Source organism: Acipenser ruthenus, chromosome 10, assembly GCF_902713425.1.
Source record: "Acipenser ruthenus chromosome 10, fAciRut3.2 maternal haplotype, whole genome shotgun sequence".
NCBI lineage: Eukaryota > Metazoa > Chordata > Actinopteri > Acipenseriformes > Acipenseridae > Acipenser > Acipenser ruthenus.
Window position 1 is genome coordinate 8,205,405 of NC_081198.1, and position 18,336 is coordinate 8,223,740.

Here is an 18,336-nt window from a genome sequence, read left to right on the forward strand (position 1 = left end):
CTCCCTTTTTCAAAGCAGCCTCATTGGCCATGCATGGTAACAATCCCTTCTTCTAGAACTTCTCCAGCAGCAAATTTTTATCTGCCTGTGTTTGGCCTGGACATAGTAGAGTATCCTTTCTCTAAATCCAGAAACACGATTGAAACCCACCACCACCACCCCATCCATTCCCCTTGAACATAACTGGAAAATAATTTCATGTTTGTCTTTTTTATATACTAAAATTCATTTAATAATCCAATCTGACATTTAAACAGTGCAGCATTTTATGTAGTTTTAGCTTTCATTAACAACTTTGATCTAGAAAGATTTTCTGATATGATACTCACATAATCTAGCAGATGCCATTTGATCCACAGAAGAAGAAAACACAGACATCTGCTATATGCTGCTGAAAATAGCAAGTAAGAAAGCCAAGCCTTCTAGATGTGAAAAGGGTGTTATTATGGACACGCTTCCAGGTGCCAACGTTACAGAGGGACCTCAGATCTTCAGAAAATCATGCAGTTTTATGTCCCAGTTATTTAAAGAGTGTTAAATGTCCCAAACATATGCCAAGTGAGCTGTGTTGGCAACCACAAATATGAGGCAACTAAATAGCACTTCCACACACATGGTCAATTCAGCACGTGACAATCTGGGTATTTTGTATAAATGCCTATCTTTTGGAAACACTAAAACAAAATACTAATCAAGCTATCAACAATAAATATCCAATAGTATTATAACCAGCAAAAAAAAATATGGCATTCATTCTAACTTCTAGCTTAATTATTTCGCAAAATAATTAGCAACCTATGAGAAGGATTTCACCAGCAAGGGTCCAGATTGCTATTGAACTTGACACAGCCATTTGTTGTATCACTGCAGACAAGCTGGGATAGTTATCACGTGATCACCATTGGTAATCTGATTGGAAGTCACCATTCCCAGTTACCCACTAGGGGTAGCTGGAATTATTTTTTTTTCCAGATTGGAACAAGAGGAAAGTCTGCAATACCAAACCTACATGCACAGCATTTCTGGTAACCAGTGCCCTAAAATTGTATGTTCTATCTTCAATTCCACAACCTATGTTTACAGACTACAAATGTGTTCAGATTTCATAATTTCAACAGTCTACAGTCACCCTTATCAACCACCGTGAATTCCTCATTTATAACCTTAAAGAATGATGGAATCCTGAACAAATGCTGCACAATAATTTTACTTTGCATAATAATCCACACGCGTGTATTAAGTAATACTATATTGGTAGTCACTGTACTGTTAAATAACAGTGGCATGTAAAAAAACAAAAAACAAACAAATAATTACAGTAAGACAGTAATTCTTTCAAGATTTAAACAATGACAATAATAACAATGACTAAAATTTTCCTCCCCAGGAAAGCCATTCATTTAATAACCTACTTATGCATTCTAAATTAAATCAATATGTGGCCAAGTTGTCGTCTTCATGCTGGCTCTTCAAATCACAAAACCATAAGCCCTTTCGTGACTTAAGATCTTCAGACCTGTAATTTAGGGGTTGCAACAGAGAAGCAATGCCATAAACAAAATATTTTTGAAGCAACTTCTCTCTTGCATTATATGAAAGTGGAAGGGAATGTTGTTTCTTGACAGGCTCATGCTGGGTGGTCCCTGTGTTTTGTGTACTTGAAGAATAAATAAAATTAACCCCATTGTAGCCCTACGTTCTTCACAGCAACAGACTCTGTGAGATTGACAGGCTGCATTGGTGTAGGTTAACAACGGGCAGTCTGAATCGGACGCTTTTGGGGGTAAAAATGTACCTATTTCTACTGTACCTCAATTGTAAGATCTGTTACAAATATAAGACCAGAATTTACAAATATAAGGCAAGTAAAGTCTGCAAATCCATGATACTGTCCAAAGTACAAAAAAGAACCACAACAAAAAAAAACAATCCTGAGATAAATAAACATTCCTCTTTTATTGGGAAGATCAACAATATAAAAAAACAGAACACAGGTTGGGATGCTTGGTCTGTATGTCCATGTTGAGTTAAGTGTCCAGTGCTGGGTCTGAACAAAGTTTCAGCATCTCTAGATCTCCATCAGTTGGTCGGTGCTCACTATCACTTCATTGTTCCTTTCAGCTGGAATACAAAAATAATAATCAGTGAAATACTGTAAAACTAGCTATTCTTTTTAATTTAATCCAGGTATGATATAGCTGCAAGAGTCTTATTAGGTTTATTATGCTCAAAAGGATATTATAACTTCTAGGTTCTCTGACATTTGAACTGATATTTGGAAGCTGCAGTGGGAAACATGCCATGGCAACATGGCAATCAGGACGCAAACATTCCCTGGACTGTAACCGAGTAAAACCAACAGAAAATTAGAAGTAAAAACAAAAACAACACTTTTTAAAAACGCTTATACATCCAAAGATGCGGACAGGATCAGAAGTTCAAATTTCTTCTTCAGTAGAGAAAGATGAAATCATCATATGTACAGAACAATGAAATGCTCATATTACAGAGTTACAATTAGTCTCCAGATTCATGTAAATAAATAAAATTAACAAAATACTGTATTTTAATATTAAATACATGTTGTCTTTTCTAACAGCATTACCCAGATCCAAAACATTAGACAGCCTTTATAAAAACTGTAATTAGTGACTAAATAAATGTGTTACAGATTTGATAGATTTCTGTATAGGGCCCAAAAGGTAACTCAGAGGGAATGAGGATTTCAAGTATGAAGGGTAAACAGGTTAAGCAATTCAAATCCATGTACCCAGTGTTGTCAGAAAATAGACAAACTGTTCATTGAGACCAATTAAGTGAGACTTGCAAGAATGTCATATTACGAAAATGAGCCATTTTCGCTTAAAGATAAATTAAATTGTGCAAAAATCCATGAAAAATACAAGGTATTACTCAACATTATCAAATAAATAAAAAAAAAATGTTACTAGGTAGTTATAATCTTTGAGACCACCAGTTTAACAGCTTGGATGGGACCGACACATTAGGAGGTTGAGTGACATGCACAATCCTTTTGGAAATTGAATGCTTCCGATACCATTCCATGGTTTTGGACAATATGTGAAAATGGTTGGAGGTATGTACAAGTTAAACTGGTTTAGGGATACTGATAGGGATGGCGGTGTCTTTCAGAAGGTGGTGTCCTATACCGTACCATTAAACCAGTACATTCGTGACCTCTGAAAAGCAGTGGCTATGGGGTTCTGCTGGTGTTACGAAGCACTGGGGTTAAGAAGCTTTACTGTAAGTGGATGTAGGTAAATACATGAACACTGGCCATCAATACTAAGAAAAGAACATACATATATACATATATATATATAATTTTTTTTTTTCTCTTTTTTTTTTAACCAATGGTCCTTATAGACACGTTTTGGTGCAACAGAATCTAAACAAAGCCTGTTTTTCATTTTAACTAAAATTAACTAGCGCATAAAACAAAGAGAGAACAGACCATGTCTTCACAGACCCAGCTCCTACAGAGCGCTTTTCAATGGCCCAGAGTACACTTGACTTAATGTAGCGGCACCTGCAGATTAAGACCACCTACCTGTCTTAAAGTCTGGTTTTCTTCCCTCACAGGGTGGTCTTTTATTTTATTTTTTAGAAACGCTCTGATCTTGCTCTCATTTTTTAACATAGATATTTAATGTGTTTACCAATGTTAGCTCACTGTTTATCTACAAAGCTATCCTTTACAGGATGGTTACAGTGTATGCAGTTCTATGTAAGATGACCCGCTTATCGGTCTCCATGTATTTAGATGTAACCTTTTACAAATAAATATATAAATAAATACATATAATAAAACCGTGCAGATTATGCATGCAGATTTACAAAAACAGGCTTTTGTTAACGCTGCACAGTAAATTATTTAAACATTGGCCGTTCATTACTTTTGTCAGAAAGAATGACATTTTCTAAAATCGGCAGAACTTCAAGCTTCAAAGATAAAGGATTTCCAATTTTTTTTATTGTTTTTTATTTAAGTCATAAGGGAATGGTTAACTGCATCCAGCTTTCATAATGTGCTTTGTGTAACGTCTATCAAAGTAACCAACATGAATACTAATACCATTTGTGGAGGGAAATACATCCGGCTGCCACAAAACCCTACATTATTATAACTTTTTTTTTTTTTTTTTTTAATTGATTTTTTTTACATAATCTTATAAAAAGTGTACAATATAGAATGCAAAGATCATCAATTCAACCTTGATTATACTAGCTGACTATCAGAATAATTTACCAGAGAAATTCTGACAATTGGATGTCTACTAAAGATGAACCAATAGGCTATTTTTTATTTGCTCACTGTTACTATTAATTTCTTTCTCCAATCAGTGTTTTTGTTTTTTGCGTAACTTTAAAATATTTTGCATAACCTAAAAATATCAGGTCCAGGGCAGCCAGTTTTGGACCTAGCAAGGCAGGTTTGTAAATTGAGGTTCCTGACTTCAGTTTACCGCTGCCTCCAAGGCTATGTGCAGCTGATAAGATCCAGCTTCACCAGGGCATCCTGCGACACTCAACAGAAAGGGGATGTTGCAGTTTATAAGTGGGCCCATTGTAAAGCAACTCCCTGTTGTTTAGTCAATTAAGCAGAGCTGCCCCTGGACAGATTAGTGAAGCCTCTGACAGTGTTAGTGATAGAAAGGTTAGAACCCAGGCCAGGACCACCATGAATTCAACAACCACCCTGTACACACACACACACACAAACACCACCACCCTGTACAACTCCCCAGGCAGAACGAAAGAAAAAAAAAAAAAGGTTTACATTGACTCAATTATAGACAAGGGCTTTATTTTTAATAAGCTGTTTTAAGATCTTGCAAAGAATTATGTTATCAGAAATCTTATACAGAAATAAAGAAAATACATGTCTAAACTTGCGTAGAACACTTGCTATTTCTATACCATTGGGTAATGCAGCGGGATAGTGTATGGAACATATTCTCCTGTCTCCTTGTGTGTAAAATGAATGTACACTTCACCAGAACCTTATTAGAACCATGACTATCAATATGAGAACACTGAAACAGCTGTAAAAATCAGTACAGTGTGTTATAAAATCAGTACAATGTTTTAGTTATCATTAATAAATAAGGGTAAGTGATTGAAAACAAGAACTATCACTGGTGTCGGTTTATTATTTATATTCTTTCCTACCTTTGAGGATCTCAGAATGATTTTTACTACAAACTATAAAGTCCAAGTAACTCTTGAATGACCTACTTTTAGTGTGAATAAACTTTCCACTGTATCTCAGGAAAGTTTTGGATCACAACCTAAGTCAATCATTATTGATAAGTTTATCTTATTGTATGTCACGAAATCCTATGCATCATGGAACGTATAATAAAATTACCTGTGTATTGAGGCAGTTACGATATTGTGACTTCAGATGTCCCATTACATCACTGTTGTTGATAAATGCAATAAGTACTGACCTTCTGCTTCGATGCACTGTCCACTACCCACCAGGCAGTACTTGATGTCAGCCCCTCTACCAATGACAGCCTGGTTACAGATCACACTGCCCTGAATACTGCACCTGTGAAAGCCACAAGAGACAAGGTGAGCTCACGCTTTGCTCACGTTGTCCATATCTTGTTCAATGCCACTTAGTTTAAGAAACAAGTAAAACCATTTAAAAACTGGTTTTTTTTTTATTGTACATTTAACTACTTGTCACTATCACTATCTGCATTGCATTGTTTTCCTAATCTATATTTTTTTGATATATGCTTGCATGATAATGGTAACTTCCGTATTTCATAAAGTGGTTTGGAAGATTGTTAACATAACTATAAAGGTCGGAAAGCAAGGCACATTTATACTCTGAAAACAGAACTGTGCAAACAGTTTATACAAATGTATATACATTTTATTGGGCAAGCCTCTCTTCTTGTTTGCACATTAGTTCTACAAAACACATGATTGACTGTATATAAACTCACTTTCACATACAAAGTCAAAACCTAGATTCTCTAATGAGGTTCAAGTTTATGTATGCTGCGACTCCCTGGTGGAATCTTTACTGTATGTACATTTCTGCTCAGTCACTATACAAGCTCTTACCACACATATTTCGTTATTCCAATGTCTGTTTACAGCACTTAAAGAATAATATTTTCCTGAGATCTCCTTGGCTCCATAAAACTTTATTTGCAGAGCTTAATGTTTATATCAATACTCAAGCCAACTTTTTGATGCATGAACATGTTTACTATGAACTTAGAGTTCCTTTCAAGTTCCATTAATTGCACAGTTAAAGCACAGTTCATTTTTTTTTTTTTTTTTGCACCACCTTGTTTTTGTAAATAAATAATTAGCATATATTACAAAACAATCCACTTGAAATCATACAATAAATAAATGGTCAAAAACACAATCAAATACCAACCAAAGTTGAAAAGGCAATCTTTTAAAACTGAATGGGTATGAAACATTTTACACAGCTTTCTCAACAGAAGGTAAATCCCCAATTTCTAATAGCACCGCCCACTGTAAAAGTGTCACTGCAGTTTATTTTATCTGAACATGTATTAATATCAGAAATATTATGATTACAGTCCTGAACATCTGTTTGGATCTACATCAAATCCCATTTTCAATTTACTTACATCTCTATCAAAATTGTAGTCATTTAATGGTTTAATGATTCTTAAATGGCACAAAACACAACAAAAAATTAATTAACATATGTTGACTTTTGCAAAACACAATATTTATTTTCTAAGAATCAGTAAAAAAAAGAAAATGAAGGGGCTATAAAACAAATGGTATGAAGGTTGCTAACAGAACAGTGAATACAAATATAACTGGACCCTTCTAACTGTGACAGTTTAACATGCATGGTGCAATTCATAGCAAATCATTTCAAATTACAAGGTTAGTCAAGAAAATGGGTAGAGGCGATCCTAGTGGTTATCTGCAATGCTGTAGCTCTCTATTTCCATCGTCACCCCACCCTAGCTAGTAGAAACACTGTAGGAGCTTGTGTGGGAGCTCTTAGAACTTTCTGCATGCGAAGTCCTGTAGTTAACAGAAGCAGGTTTATGTTGGCAAAGGCACAGGGGCAATCTATTCAGGTACTGGGAGGGGGGGGGGGGGGGGGGGTGTAGCTATGGGAGATTACAAGGATTCAAGCCTCAAACAGAAAGACCACCTAAGAAGCTGCAGTGAAATACCACTAATTACTGACTCCTCCTCACCACAGCCCCCTCCCTCCTGCATGTCAAGAATTTGTTAATCTCAAATGTTTTTTTTATTTTGTAAAAGAAGAGCTTTTTCTTTCTTTTTTCTGTTAATGCACTCACGCACTCACACAACACCATGTGTAACCAGGCTCACTTTTTCTACTATGCTGTTTTTAAAAGTTTGTAGACAAAATGATGACTGCTAACCCATTTCTTGGTTAATATTTTAAGTGTGGAATAGACCTAACCTAGTTCCTTTTTAAGATTTGATGTAGCGCTCTACAGCATTGTTAAGCATTTGAAACAGATAAATTCCCTTTTTTTTGTTACAATTTACTGTTGCATTTTTGCATCTATTCCCATCAGGCAGCTTACATGGCATGGTGATTTTTTTTTTCAAAACAGTTTAAAACATGCTTAGTATATATTTTAGTCTTTATTTCCGATGTATCTGTCTCTATTTGTCAATCGACCCATCTATTGGTGCAGGCTTCCGTTCGGGTTGACGGCACAGCTAAAACACATTCTTAACAACAAAAGCAGTCCCCACCCCTAGAACTCCCAGCTGCATGCAGTTTCACATCTGCCAAGTGCAGCACTAAAAGGCAACGTTATGGGTAGTATTGTAGGGCCGACAGCGTAGGTCGATCTAGGCGTGGTAGAGTTATGGTTATGAGGATATGATATTAGATGCTGCGACTACCTAATTTAGGTATTGTGCTCCTCACCCATCGAGGGAAGGTTCAGGAGTCACACATTACGTTAGAGGCAGACGCTGGTTTTGTGAAACCAGATTCTCTTGGCTGACCAGTCTAAGCCTATCCCTTAAAACAACACTAGTCTGCTGAACCTTAACAGTAATATTTCTTTAGTCAACAGGTCACCCTTTTTCTTAGTCTTTAGACACCCTGGGCCATGCAGCCTCTTAGTCCCTTGGTTCTAACCCCAGAAAAACAATAAAACATAAACATAAAATTATATATATATATATATATATATATTTTTTTTTTTTAATGTGTAGCTCCATGGCATGTGAGGAAGCTTGGCCATGCTTTTTTGTTTTTGGAATCGGCTCCCTGTCCCTGTGTCCGTTTGTCTGTCACTGGGGCAATCAGGACCTTTCAGCACGTCCACGGCTCTCTAAATTGCCTCCCTGATAACAGCTTTCAGCTGTCTGCTGCCTCCCCTTCTACTCAGCCATGTCTTTCCATCAGCGCGGTGCTAATATTCAGCATATTTCTTTTTTAATGCAGGAAAACGAAAATGGCTTGCTCCAAAATGAGTGAAAACTAGCATTCTGAAAGCAGTGGTAGCCACTTTTGTCAAAGTTGCTTTTCAGTACCTGGGGTGTAAAAGAAGGCTGGGTCCCACACCAGAAGGTCATATCCTCAATCTTTAAGCTTGGCACCTGAATTCAGGATTCGCAAACTTGCTACTAATAGTCTGGAGCCTCAGTTACCCCATTTCTTTCTTTCTTTGTATGGATCTTTCACTAAATCATGCCCTAAATGTGTGAGATTGTTTTGTTCATAGTATAACACTCTGTTATGGAAAGGTGCATAGTTTAATCACTTCACCTCTGACTCTTGGCAAGTGCATCCTCCCTCATTAGACCTTCTGATTGTGAACACTGGTTCATTAAACCCACTTAACATACTCTGTCATTAATTTGCAGGAAATGTGGTGTGGTAGCATTTTAAAGAAAGTGGAGAAGTCACATCCTGCAGCTGACTCACCCTTCCTCGATGGTAACCCCATTCATTATGATGGAATTAGTGATCTTAACCTTCTCCTTGATACAGGAGGAAGCTCCGATGGTCGAACGCTTGATGGAAGATTTCTCAGACACATGACAGGCAGCACCGATGATACTATCAGCACCAACCTGCAGAGAGGCAAACATGAACAAAAAAACACATTTTTTTAAAATAAAAATTGCTGCAAAAAGCAAACAAGAAAACACACGGCTTTGCTAAGGTTCTGTCTCCTTTTGCCAAACTGTTATGTTTTTTAATTATTATCAATCATCCATCCTAGTCCTGAATATACCTTCAGCTGTAGTTGAGAACTGTTATATCGCAGACATAAAACGAATGGAAATGGAAACCCTTAAGGACATGCCCATTACAACTTTCACCACAAAAGCAGATCTCAATAATGTGTGACACATTTACAAACTTGCAAGTGATGTTTTCACCAAGAAATAGCTCTGTGACATATTACTTTCTGAAATCAAGTAGAAGAAAATTGTCAAGTTAAAGAAGGGTTATACGGCTAGAAGACACCACATTTGCATCTTCAGAGGTTTTTGCTCCTGCAAACAGAGACCCTGACTCACCATGCTTTGTTCAGAGATTTCCGCTGTGGGGTGGACTGGAAGTTCCTCAGAGAAGAACTTGGGAGCCTTGCGGAATGAAAAAAGAAAATTAATGTATTAACTAGCAATGTTTTTTTTTTGCTGCACCACACACTGGGCTCCTCCTTCTGTGATGATCTATACGGAAAGTAGATTCAATACCATATACGTTTTTACAAAATGTGATTTTAAAAAAATAAATAAATTAAAAAAAAAAAAAACAACATGTTCACAAATATAACCCTCACCAGGTTAACCAGAAATCCTACCTTTACCGTTTGGAGTTTTAGAAAATGGCAAAAATCAGACAAATTTTTTAAATAATTAGTAAAAATAATCTTTATACTATTTAAAAAAATAAATAAATCCATACATATATTATGAACTTCCTTTTGTGCATCATGCCCCTATATTACCTGTGCTGTGTGCTCACTCACCAGGCGGTTGGCCTCAATGTAGGCAGCAAGGGTATTGACACGGTAACACATGCCATCCTCCATGATGTGCACGTAGCAGCGTAGCTTGCCACCGTGGTACGCGTCACTCATGTCTCCGCGGTGGTCGTTCCAGCAGGACTTCTCCCGGGCAAGATCGAGCAGGTCCTCGTCTTTGGAGGAAATGTGGATATCTACTCAAAGCACAAAAACACAATGTGAAACAAAGGGTGATTATAAAGTTTCTGAGTGACTGATTTATCTGAAGTCGAACTTCAGCGTAGTGCATATTAAACTAGGACCTTAAAAAAAGCACTTTTTCATGTTTCAGAGGCTCTAACCTGGAGTTTTCAGATCCGTTTTTTTCTGGTTCTTTTCGGAGTCATTTTTTGTCTTCTGGGAATTTGTGGACGCAGAGAACTGCTTCCGAACCAAATATGGAATCAGTTCCCCTCGGATGGAGGTGATGGATCTGTGAGGAAAGAACACACTTAAATCCAGACTACATACATTTCTATTCTAGTTTTTTAAACTGCTTTCTCAATCAATTTCTTAACCTAAAACCATTTTAGACAAGCAACACAATAACGTCACTCTGGTTACTTGCCACAAGCAAACAGTGTTACAAAAAACAAAATCTTTGTTATAAATAATTGTTTCCAGTGGATTTTAGGATTACAGACTAAAGGCTGCAAGAGCTCTCAAAATACCTAACTATCTCTGGGTTGATTTCTAGGTCATCAGGAGGCATCATTATGTGCTGCTTCCTAGTCATATTCAAAATTGTCAAAATGCTGGGTGTGAAAACAGTTACCATTTTGAAGGCTGATTGGGCTAGTAATTCTTGCCGCCCACCGCCCCCCTCCCCCCTACAATACATAAGAAATAAAATACTACAACTTAGTGAAAAGCTAAAGATGAATCAATACTAAAAACCTAAGAAAGAAATCCCTGTGTGTGTCCTGTCCCTGTTAGTTGACACTTAATTAAGATGTCTAAAAGAAAAAAGGGATGGAGGGTGACTGGCATACAAAAGGCTCAATTCCGAACTGATATCTCAGAGGAACAATGTCTTGGAACCCTGGGGGGGAAACCCCTTTTCTGTGCAGGTCATGTATCATAATTTCTTCCAATTTAGCCTAATTAGTGCAATATGTGTAACTGTCAAATTGGGTCAAATCACATTTTTGTTTTTGTTTTCATTGAACATATTGTTACACTCAGGAGTTTGGACTGGGGGTAGTGGGGGTCCAAAAGGAGGGAGTGTGTTTATGTGAGGGATAATCACTTTTTGCTGATATGGCTAATATCCATGCAGAATTTTACAAGCCTGTACAACGATCACAAGAGGAAGGATTAAAAAAAAAAAAAAAGAAAGAAAAAAAAGACTAAGTTAATTTTGATCCGCTGTATATACAAGTTCATGGTTCCCTATCAAGTTAAAAAGAATCAGGGCAAATAATGTTTTTAAAATTCCATGTAAGCCTGCAGGGTCTTGTTAAAGCCCTCTGATTTTATTTTCTCTCCCTTCTCTCTTCTTCTTCTTAGCTTCTTTTCAAGGAGATTAGAATTTCCATGTGAATACCAAGAAAGAAACAACAGCTACTCTGTCCATTTTGTTCTTAAATGCTCCACAGTGGAGCAGCTGAGAGAGAGAGAGAGAGAGAGAGAAAATCTTGAATAAAAAAAAAGTCAATGCACTTTAAAAAAAAAAAAAAATACAAAACAAAAAAAAACCCTTTAGACCCCATGTCTGGGGAGCGGATTAAAGAAAATGATATTTATATCAGGAGGCCTCTGAATGAAAATGTCAAAGCACTGGGAAGCGAAGGGAACAAACGGCTCCAGAAAGTATTTATGTACACCAAGAGAAAATTCCTACTTGGAAAAAGGAAAAAAGGGGATATGAATGGAGCTAATGCGCTCTCAAGTTAATGCCACCTGCGCTTATTTTCAACGCCACTTAAAGAGGCTGTTTGGGATTTCCCACAACGTGAGTTTAACAAGCACAAAGGGACAGGAGAAAAGGGTGGGGGGTAGAGGGAATGGTGGAAGCAATTACTAGCCCCTGTTTCACATTCAGAGCAAGTTCACAGAACTCCAATGTCATTTAAAGAATGCAGGGGCAGGCAGATGTTAATAGGCCTGGTACAACAACAACAAAAAATTGCTTTTGTCATTGCCAATGAGTAACTGGGGTCTTTTACCAACACTGCTCCGGTATCCTGCATACAGTAAATCTAAATGTAAAGATAAGCAAAGGCACTCTCAGCAGTCTGGGGCTTTCTCTTGCTGTTTCTTATGTGTTGTTAAGTCATTCCTAGTCCATTTAGATTTTTCTATAGTGAATTTCCTTTAATCGTATTATTCAGCACTACCTTTTAAAGATGCACAGTTTGAGAGTAAACAAAGTGACGTGCAAGAGAGAGCTTTGGCTCCTCCCTATGTTAGTAGGAATTGCATAATATCAAATGTAAATATAAACAAAAACTTCAGCTTTACTTAGAAAACAGAAACAGAAAGGTTAGGTTGTGACAGCCTTCAATGTTAACCCGGCAAAGGCCTCCATATGACCCGTTCAAGAGTGGCTACCTGTTTACACTCAGTGTGCACAGGTTCTGGACAGGAAAAGGTTGTTCTGACATTAAATCAAGGAGCCAGGGCCTTATGACGGGTTAGTCTTCAGGAACACCAGGAAACTAGTCAATGGTACAGTAGAATATTTCTAATGGACTCACTTGTTGTCTGCTAAAAAGTCAACCACAGATTTCTTCAGGCAGTAGAGATGTGCGTCAACAAGGCCAGTTTTGATATGCATTCTAGGATGTCTGAAAATAAGAACAACAAACTAGTTAATGACCAAAGCTATGACGCAATATTGTCTTAAGTCAGGTTTTTGGCCAACTGAAGTTGGTAATATTAAACAGGTCTGGTATTTTATCCTTACCTTTTCTATTTATCCTATGTTTTAATTGAAATGTATTTCCAGACTTTTTTTACAAAAAGCACCAAAATAAAGTAATTGTGATGCTGTTGTATCAGTCCATTGTCCACTACCACTGCAAGACCCCCCAACAGCTGCCATAGCAACGCTCACAAAGCTCCTGCTCACACAACTGGCCAAACATCACTGCAAGGACCCGCAAGCATGCGATTGACACAACAGTGTTCGGAGACACTCCCTCTGAAGACCCCTCACAGCTGCTAGGGGGGTCAGCATAATTAACCCAAGTTAAGCCCAAAGACCAAGTGTTCAGTAAATCTTTCCTTACAGCTCGGATGGACCCAAAAGGGGTCGACACCTACACCTGCAATGACTGATCTGCACTCTGATCTTTGAACTAACTGACATCTGACCACAGCCTGTCTGAGAGTCACGGCCCAGTTGGGGTGTTGCATTTCCTTTTATAAACTGTGGTGTATGTGATCTGTTCAACGCTGAAGATTTTGTTTTTTAATGAACTTATGTTTGTGTAATATACTTTCTGTTCTCCAAAGCAGGTGCTGCACTCCAAATAAGCAAACACTGAGCGGCACCTGTGAATTCCTAGTGTTGTCATTGAGGGGTGACTTTTAATTGAAATGATTCAAAGCTTTATCACCTTCATAACTTTGTGTACAAAGACATCAGTGGTAATCCCCCTCAATATCTAGTTTCTCTTTGAGGACAAATTCAATCAACTAATGCACTGTGGTCTCATAATGAATTATGACAATGTCAGGGGACCAAAATTATTTCCAGCATTTCTTTTTTTTAAGACTGCTGTTTGACACATTCTTTTTCTTTTTTTATGTAAAGGTTTTAAAATATATTTAAAAGTATATATTTTGTTGTATAGGATGTTAATTTAAAATGGATGTTTGAATGTTTCTACCTTTTTTAACTCCTCAGAATTTAAATAACTAAAAAGACACAAGAGCTGGGACTTCAGTGTAATTAAAAATCAACCGCAGTCTTAAACACAGTTCAAAATGACATTTCTGCAAAGGTTAAAAAGATCTAATTCAGTTTAGTGCAGTCTTTCATGTGAGCTCTACTAACCTCAAGGACGTTCAACATAAGTATATTTTATGTTGGACTCCTCCACTGATCCTAAGTGTTCATGTTAACCGCTTTGTATTGCCTGGAGTAGCAGTTGCTTTATTTGTGATTTTTCATGTCCAATGTGCATCTGCAGTGTGCCATGTTGTCTGATCTCCCAGGCCTCTCTTTAGAACAAGGCACCAGATCTCAAGAGGTTCTGTTGGGGTAACTTCCTTTAGAACATGGATAGAAAAATTCTAAACTGCTGGTCATTAATACCACTGAGAGATATTGCAAAAGTTGTGCTCAGCAGCAATGAAGAAAAACAAAACTGTCAAACAACAGTATTTCACTCATATCAACTGGCTTTCATTTGGTCAGTGAACAACACCACCACCACAGTGTCTGCTTTTTTAAAAAAATGTAGAGATTAATAAAACCAAATACAAGTCAATTATATAGCAGTTATACTAGTAGATCGGAGTGTAAATATTTAAAAATATAATGCAGTCCTAATTCAAAAGAATGAAGATGGGATGTTTAAAGCACAAACTCTTGAGTTAAAACCTAAGAAAATCAAGTAGAAAAAATTGATAAAGGCATTAGAACCGTATCCATAAGTTCAAGGCCAATGTAGCTACAGTGAGTTAATAGCTAAATATTGCTTTTCAAATAACCCACCATTGCTGTATTCTGCCAAACAGTCTTGGAATAAAGATAAAAGTTCCCTTTGCTGATGAAATATAGAACAATTGAATACGTTTGAGAGACAAACAGAACACATCGAGAGCTTCTCAATGTGTTTACTCTGTTCCACCATTAACAGACCACCAGAGAAGGCAGCACAAACTGAGGCCTGGAGCTTCAGCTGCTGTTGGTGAGCAGCTCACTTTCTTAAACTGGACTTCAGCTCCCAGCAACGACTCACCAGATGGTTATTAAAACTCCATGCTGGGAGAAGATGCTGGCATCTTTGCTAAATCCATCAGTTTAAGGGGTTTTAGCCCAGCAGGGGCGCTTCTGAGCCCAACATGTCCCCCGAGAGACCAGGACCCACTGGCAAATCCAATTACTCTCATTAGTGTCCTCTACAAATCACTCAAGTTTTGTTTCCTTTTTTTAAGGATACAGCAAACTGGAATTTAAAAGTTTTCATCTAAATAAAGGCAAACAGATTTAAAAACCCAGAATGTTTGGCAAATAATTTGAGCCAAACCATAGCTGCAGCACTTTTTTAGTGTCTTATTATCATTTGTTATTGTATACCTGTACAGCAAATTGCTGCAGACAGTTTGGTCACTTGCCATAACATTCCTGCTATACATGTCTGAACTACCGTCAATACATGGTGTAACATTTTCAAGTTTCCAACTTTTTGTTCAGTTCCTAGGGGCAAAACAAGATTAATATAGGATTTTTTGTGTGTTATTTTCTGAAGTAATGTAGCTATATATATATATATATATATATAAAGAAAATAATATATATATAATATATATATATATATATATATATATATATATATATATATATATATATATATATATATATATATATAAAGAAAATAATATTGATACTAATAAAGTAAAACCAAGTAATAAATGACTTCAACAAAGAGACTAGTATACAGTCCCAGCATGTAACCCCGCCTGGCCAAATTATGTAACGATAAACACAGCAGCGGTTCTCATCTAGTTTTTAGCATCAGGGTCCTGTTCACCTCAGTTTTTAATGGGTATTTTTGACTGGAACAGGGGACTGTGCATCATTGAGCCACCCATGGTGAAAGAAATTCCCAGTTGAGGGTGTTCACTGTGCATTCCTGTCTGCTTTGCGTCACCCAGTAACATCCTCCATTGATGAGTACCACATGTCTAACATGTGGTATCTGTACATCTCGCACACATTCACAAACAGGCATGAAGAATGCCTGGAACCTCTGACCCCTTCACAATGCCATGCTGCTGCTGCTGCTGCACGCTCTGCACTAGCCCCAGCCCCAGATATTCAATTCAGTGTCTTTCTTCATCATGTTTGGGTTGGGTGGGGGAAAGGGCAAAAAAAAAAAAAAAAAAAAAAGATTAAGTACTGATATATCATGTGCTGAAAATCTGAAAAGTAAAGCTGTTATAAATCCTCCAGTAGCTTCACAATCCTTATCTTATAAAACTGATACTGAAGAGCATAACAGAGGTTATATGTGACTAAATAAATAAGCAAACAAATAAAATCATTGTCAAACAGAGCTAGGCTGCAACGCAGTTAGGTTTACAATTTTGAGACAAGGGGGTTTAACTTGAGTTTTAGTTCAATCACTGAGACTATGTGTGGCTGTACAGTGGAAAGTTCTTTGCTTCACAGGGGAATCAATAAATGAAGTCTCAGACCAGCGTGGGATGGGCACAGTCCACAACACAAACACCAGCACACCAATTTTCAGAGCTCTACAGCACTGTACGACCTTCATTTTACCCTGAATAGGGTAGGGAGGCAATGTTACAAACCTAACAAAGACAGTCTGCTTCATTACCTTAACAAATGGAGTGTACTCTTCAGCTTGAAGTTTGAGTCCTGTAGGATTTATCTAATCTAGAAAACAAATCTACTGGAGACATCCAGACCCACAGACGGACAGTAATACCGGTGGCCTGTTTGACAGGCCTGTTTTTATTAGCATTAGAAACATATGCCCCCGTCAGAAGAACAAGGTCTTAAATAGTTACGACAGGGGCATTTTAGGAGTGCTCTAAGTGCTGTGAAATAACTTCCACCCTGGAATCATTTTATAACCTAAAACATGCTCTGCTTTTTTATCGAAACCTTCTGTACAACGAACGAATGGGCTGATTCAAATGGCAAATAAATAAGAAATGGCAGTTGTATTGTCCAGTGCGCTGGTCATTGAATGAGATGGTCCATGTTTGTGGTAAGTTTTTAAAGTGTTTTTAACATCATACAGTACTTTTCTCTTTCAATACATAATCAATTGTTTCCAGTTTTAGTGGACAGATTAGATTTGCTATGTAGAACAATTTGCGTGTTTCCATATGCTCTAAATTCTTCCAAACTTACTGTATTATTTTATTTGAAAATTGAGAATACAAATACAGATTTAACCTGCTTTCTCAGCAGCTCCCAGCTAGAAAGACAAATCTTGGCAGGCTGCTTCAGTCCAGCCACCACAATCTGAAGTTTTAACTGTAGTACTTTCTTTTAAATGTTAGTTACATATCCCACATCATTTATCACAACAAAGTAAATAAGACGTAAATATTAACTTTGGATAATTGATATATTATTATTATTATTATTATTACTATTATTATTATTAATAATAAATCAATAAACAGAAAGACGGTAATGGGAGCTCACAATCTAAAAAAAGAAATGCACTAACAAACAAGAGACAAATGGCTCTACCTAGTAATATACAGAAAGCAAACCACGGTCAGTTGAGAAAAAAGATTCACTGAATCTTTAAAGAGTGCATTTCTGCCTGGTAGAAGAGCATATTGTGACAAACTGTGTATGACACAGTGATTTATGTGAATTTCCCCAGCACCTGTGCCCTGCTGAACAGAACTCCCACTGATAAAACAGGCTTTATTGGGGGGTCCTGCAACAGAAGCCTGTCATTTTTTTTAAGGGCTGCCTCCTCCAGACCTGAACCAACAGGTGCTTTTTATTGACTGTCCTTCACACGGCAAACAAAGAAGAAACAGCACTTAACTCTTTACAGGTCCACAGTGTTGCCACTGGAGCTGAGCTCAGGAGAGGAGCCCCAAGAAGCGAACTGTGGGGACACTGGGTATAGGTGGTAGCACCGGGGGTTAAATGGGCGACCCCAAACAGAAGCCCCGACGATATCATGGGGGTTGAACGTGCGCTCCCTTACATAAGTCTCAAGGGAGGTAAGGAGATAACGCTGAGGCAAACTGGCATCAGGCGGCATTTGGATTTGGTCTGGGTTAGTAAAAACAGCCCTGTCCGCCTGGTCTTTGATAGAGGCAGGCTGAGCCTCAACCTGGCACTCGGGATGGCTGCAGCTCCTTCCCTGGCACTCGGGATGGCTGCAGCTCCTTCCCTGGCACTCGGGATGGCTGCAGCTCCTTCCCTGGCACTCGGGATGGCTGCAGCTCCTTCCCTGGCACTCGGGATGGCTGCAGCTCCTTCCCCTCTGGTACTGGGGACTAACACAGCTCCCTTGTTTACACAGGCAATTGTAATTTCTGACAAAACCTAGTTATTTTTTTTATTTGCTGTTATTTACAGTGGTGTGAGAAGATACATTTCTTT

General features: G+C 37.7%; 1 protein-coding gene across 4 annotated transcripts in view; it reads right to left on the minus strand.

Moving 5' to 3' along the window:
- Window positions 1-1,937: 1,937 nt before the first annotated feature.
- eif2b3 (eukaryotic translation initiation factor 2B, subunit 3 gamma) overlaps window positions 1,938-18,336 on the minus strand; it is a 33,952-nt gene continuing 17,553 nt past the window's right edge. For all 4 annotated transcript variants that reach the window (XM_059031659.1, XM_034000814.2, XM_034000789.3 and 1 more), the window contains 7 exons: window positions 12,755-12,844; window positions 10,358-10,488; window positions 10,020-10,210; window positions 9,565-9,630; window positions 8,963-9,111; window positions 5,475-5,578; window positions 1,938-2,121 (listed from right to left, as the gene is read on the minus strand). In XM_059031659.1, the coding sequence (XP_058887642.1) occupies window positions 2,069-2,121; window positions 5,475-5,578; window positions 8,963-9,111; window positions 9,565-9,630; window positions 10,020-10,210; window positions 10,358-10,488; window positions 12,755-12,844 (784 nt within the window). In that variant the 3' untranslated portion in view covers window positions 1,938-2,068. The remainder of the gene's footprint in view (window positions 2,122-5,474; window positions 5,579-8,962; window positions 9,112-9,564; window positions 9,631-10,019; window positions 10,211-10,357; window positions 10,489-12,754; window positions 12,845-18,336) is intronic.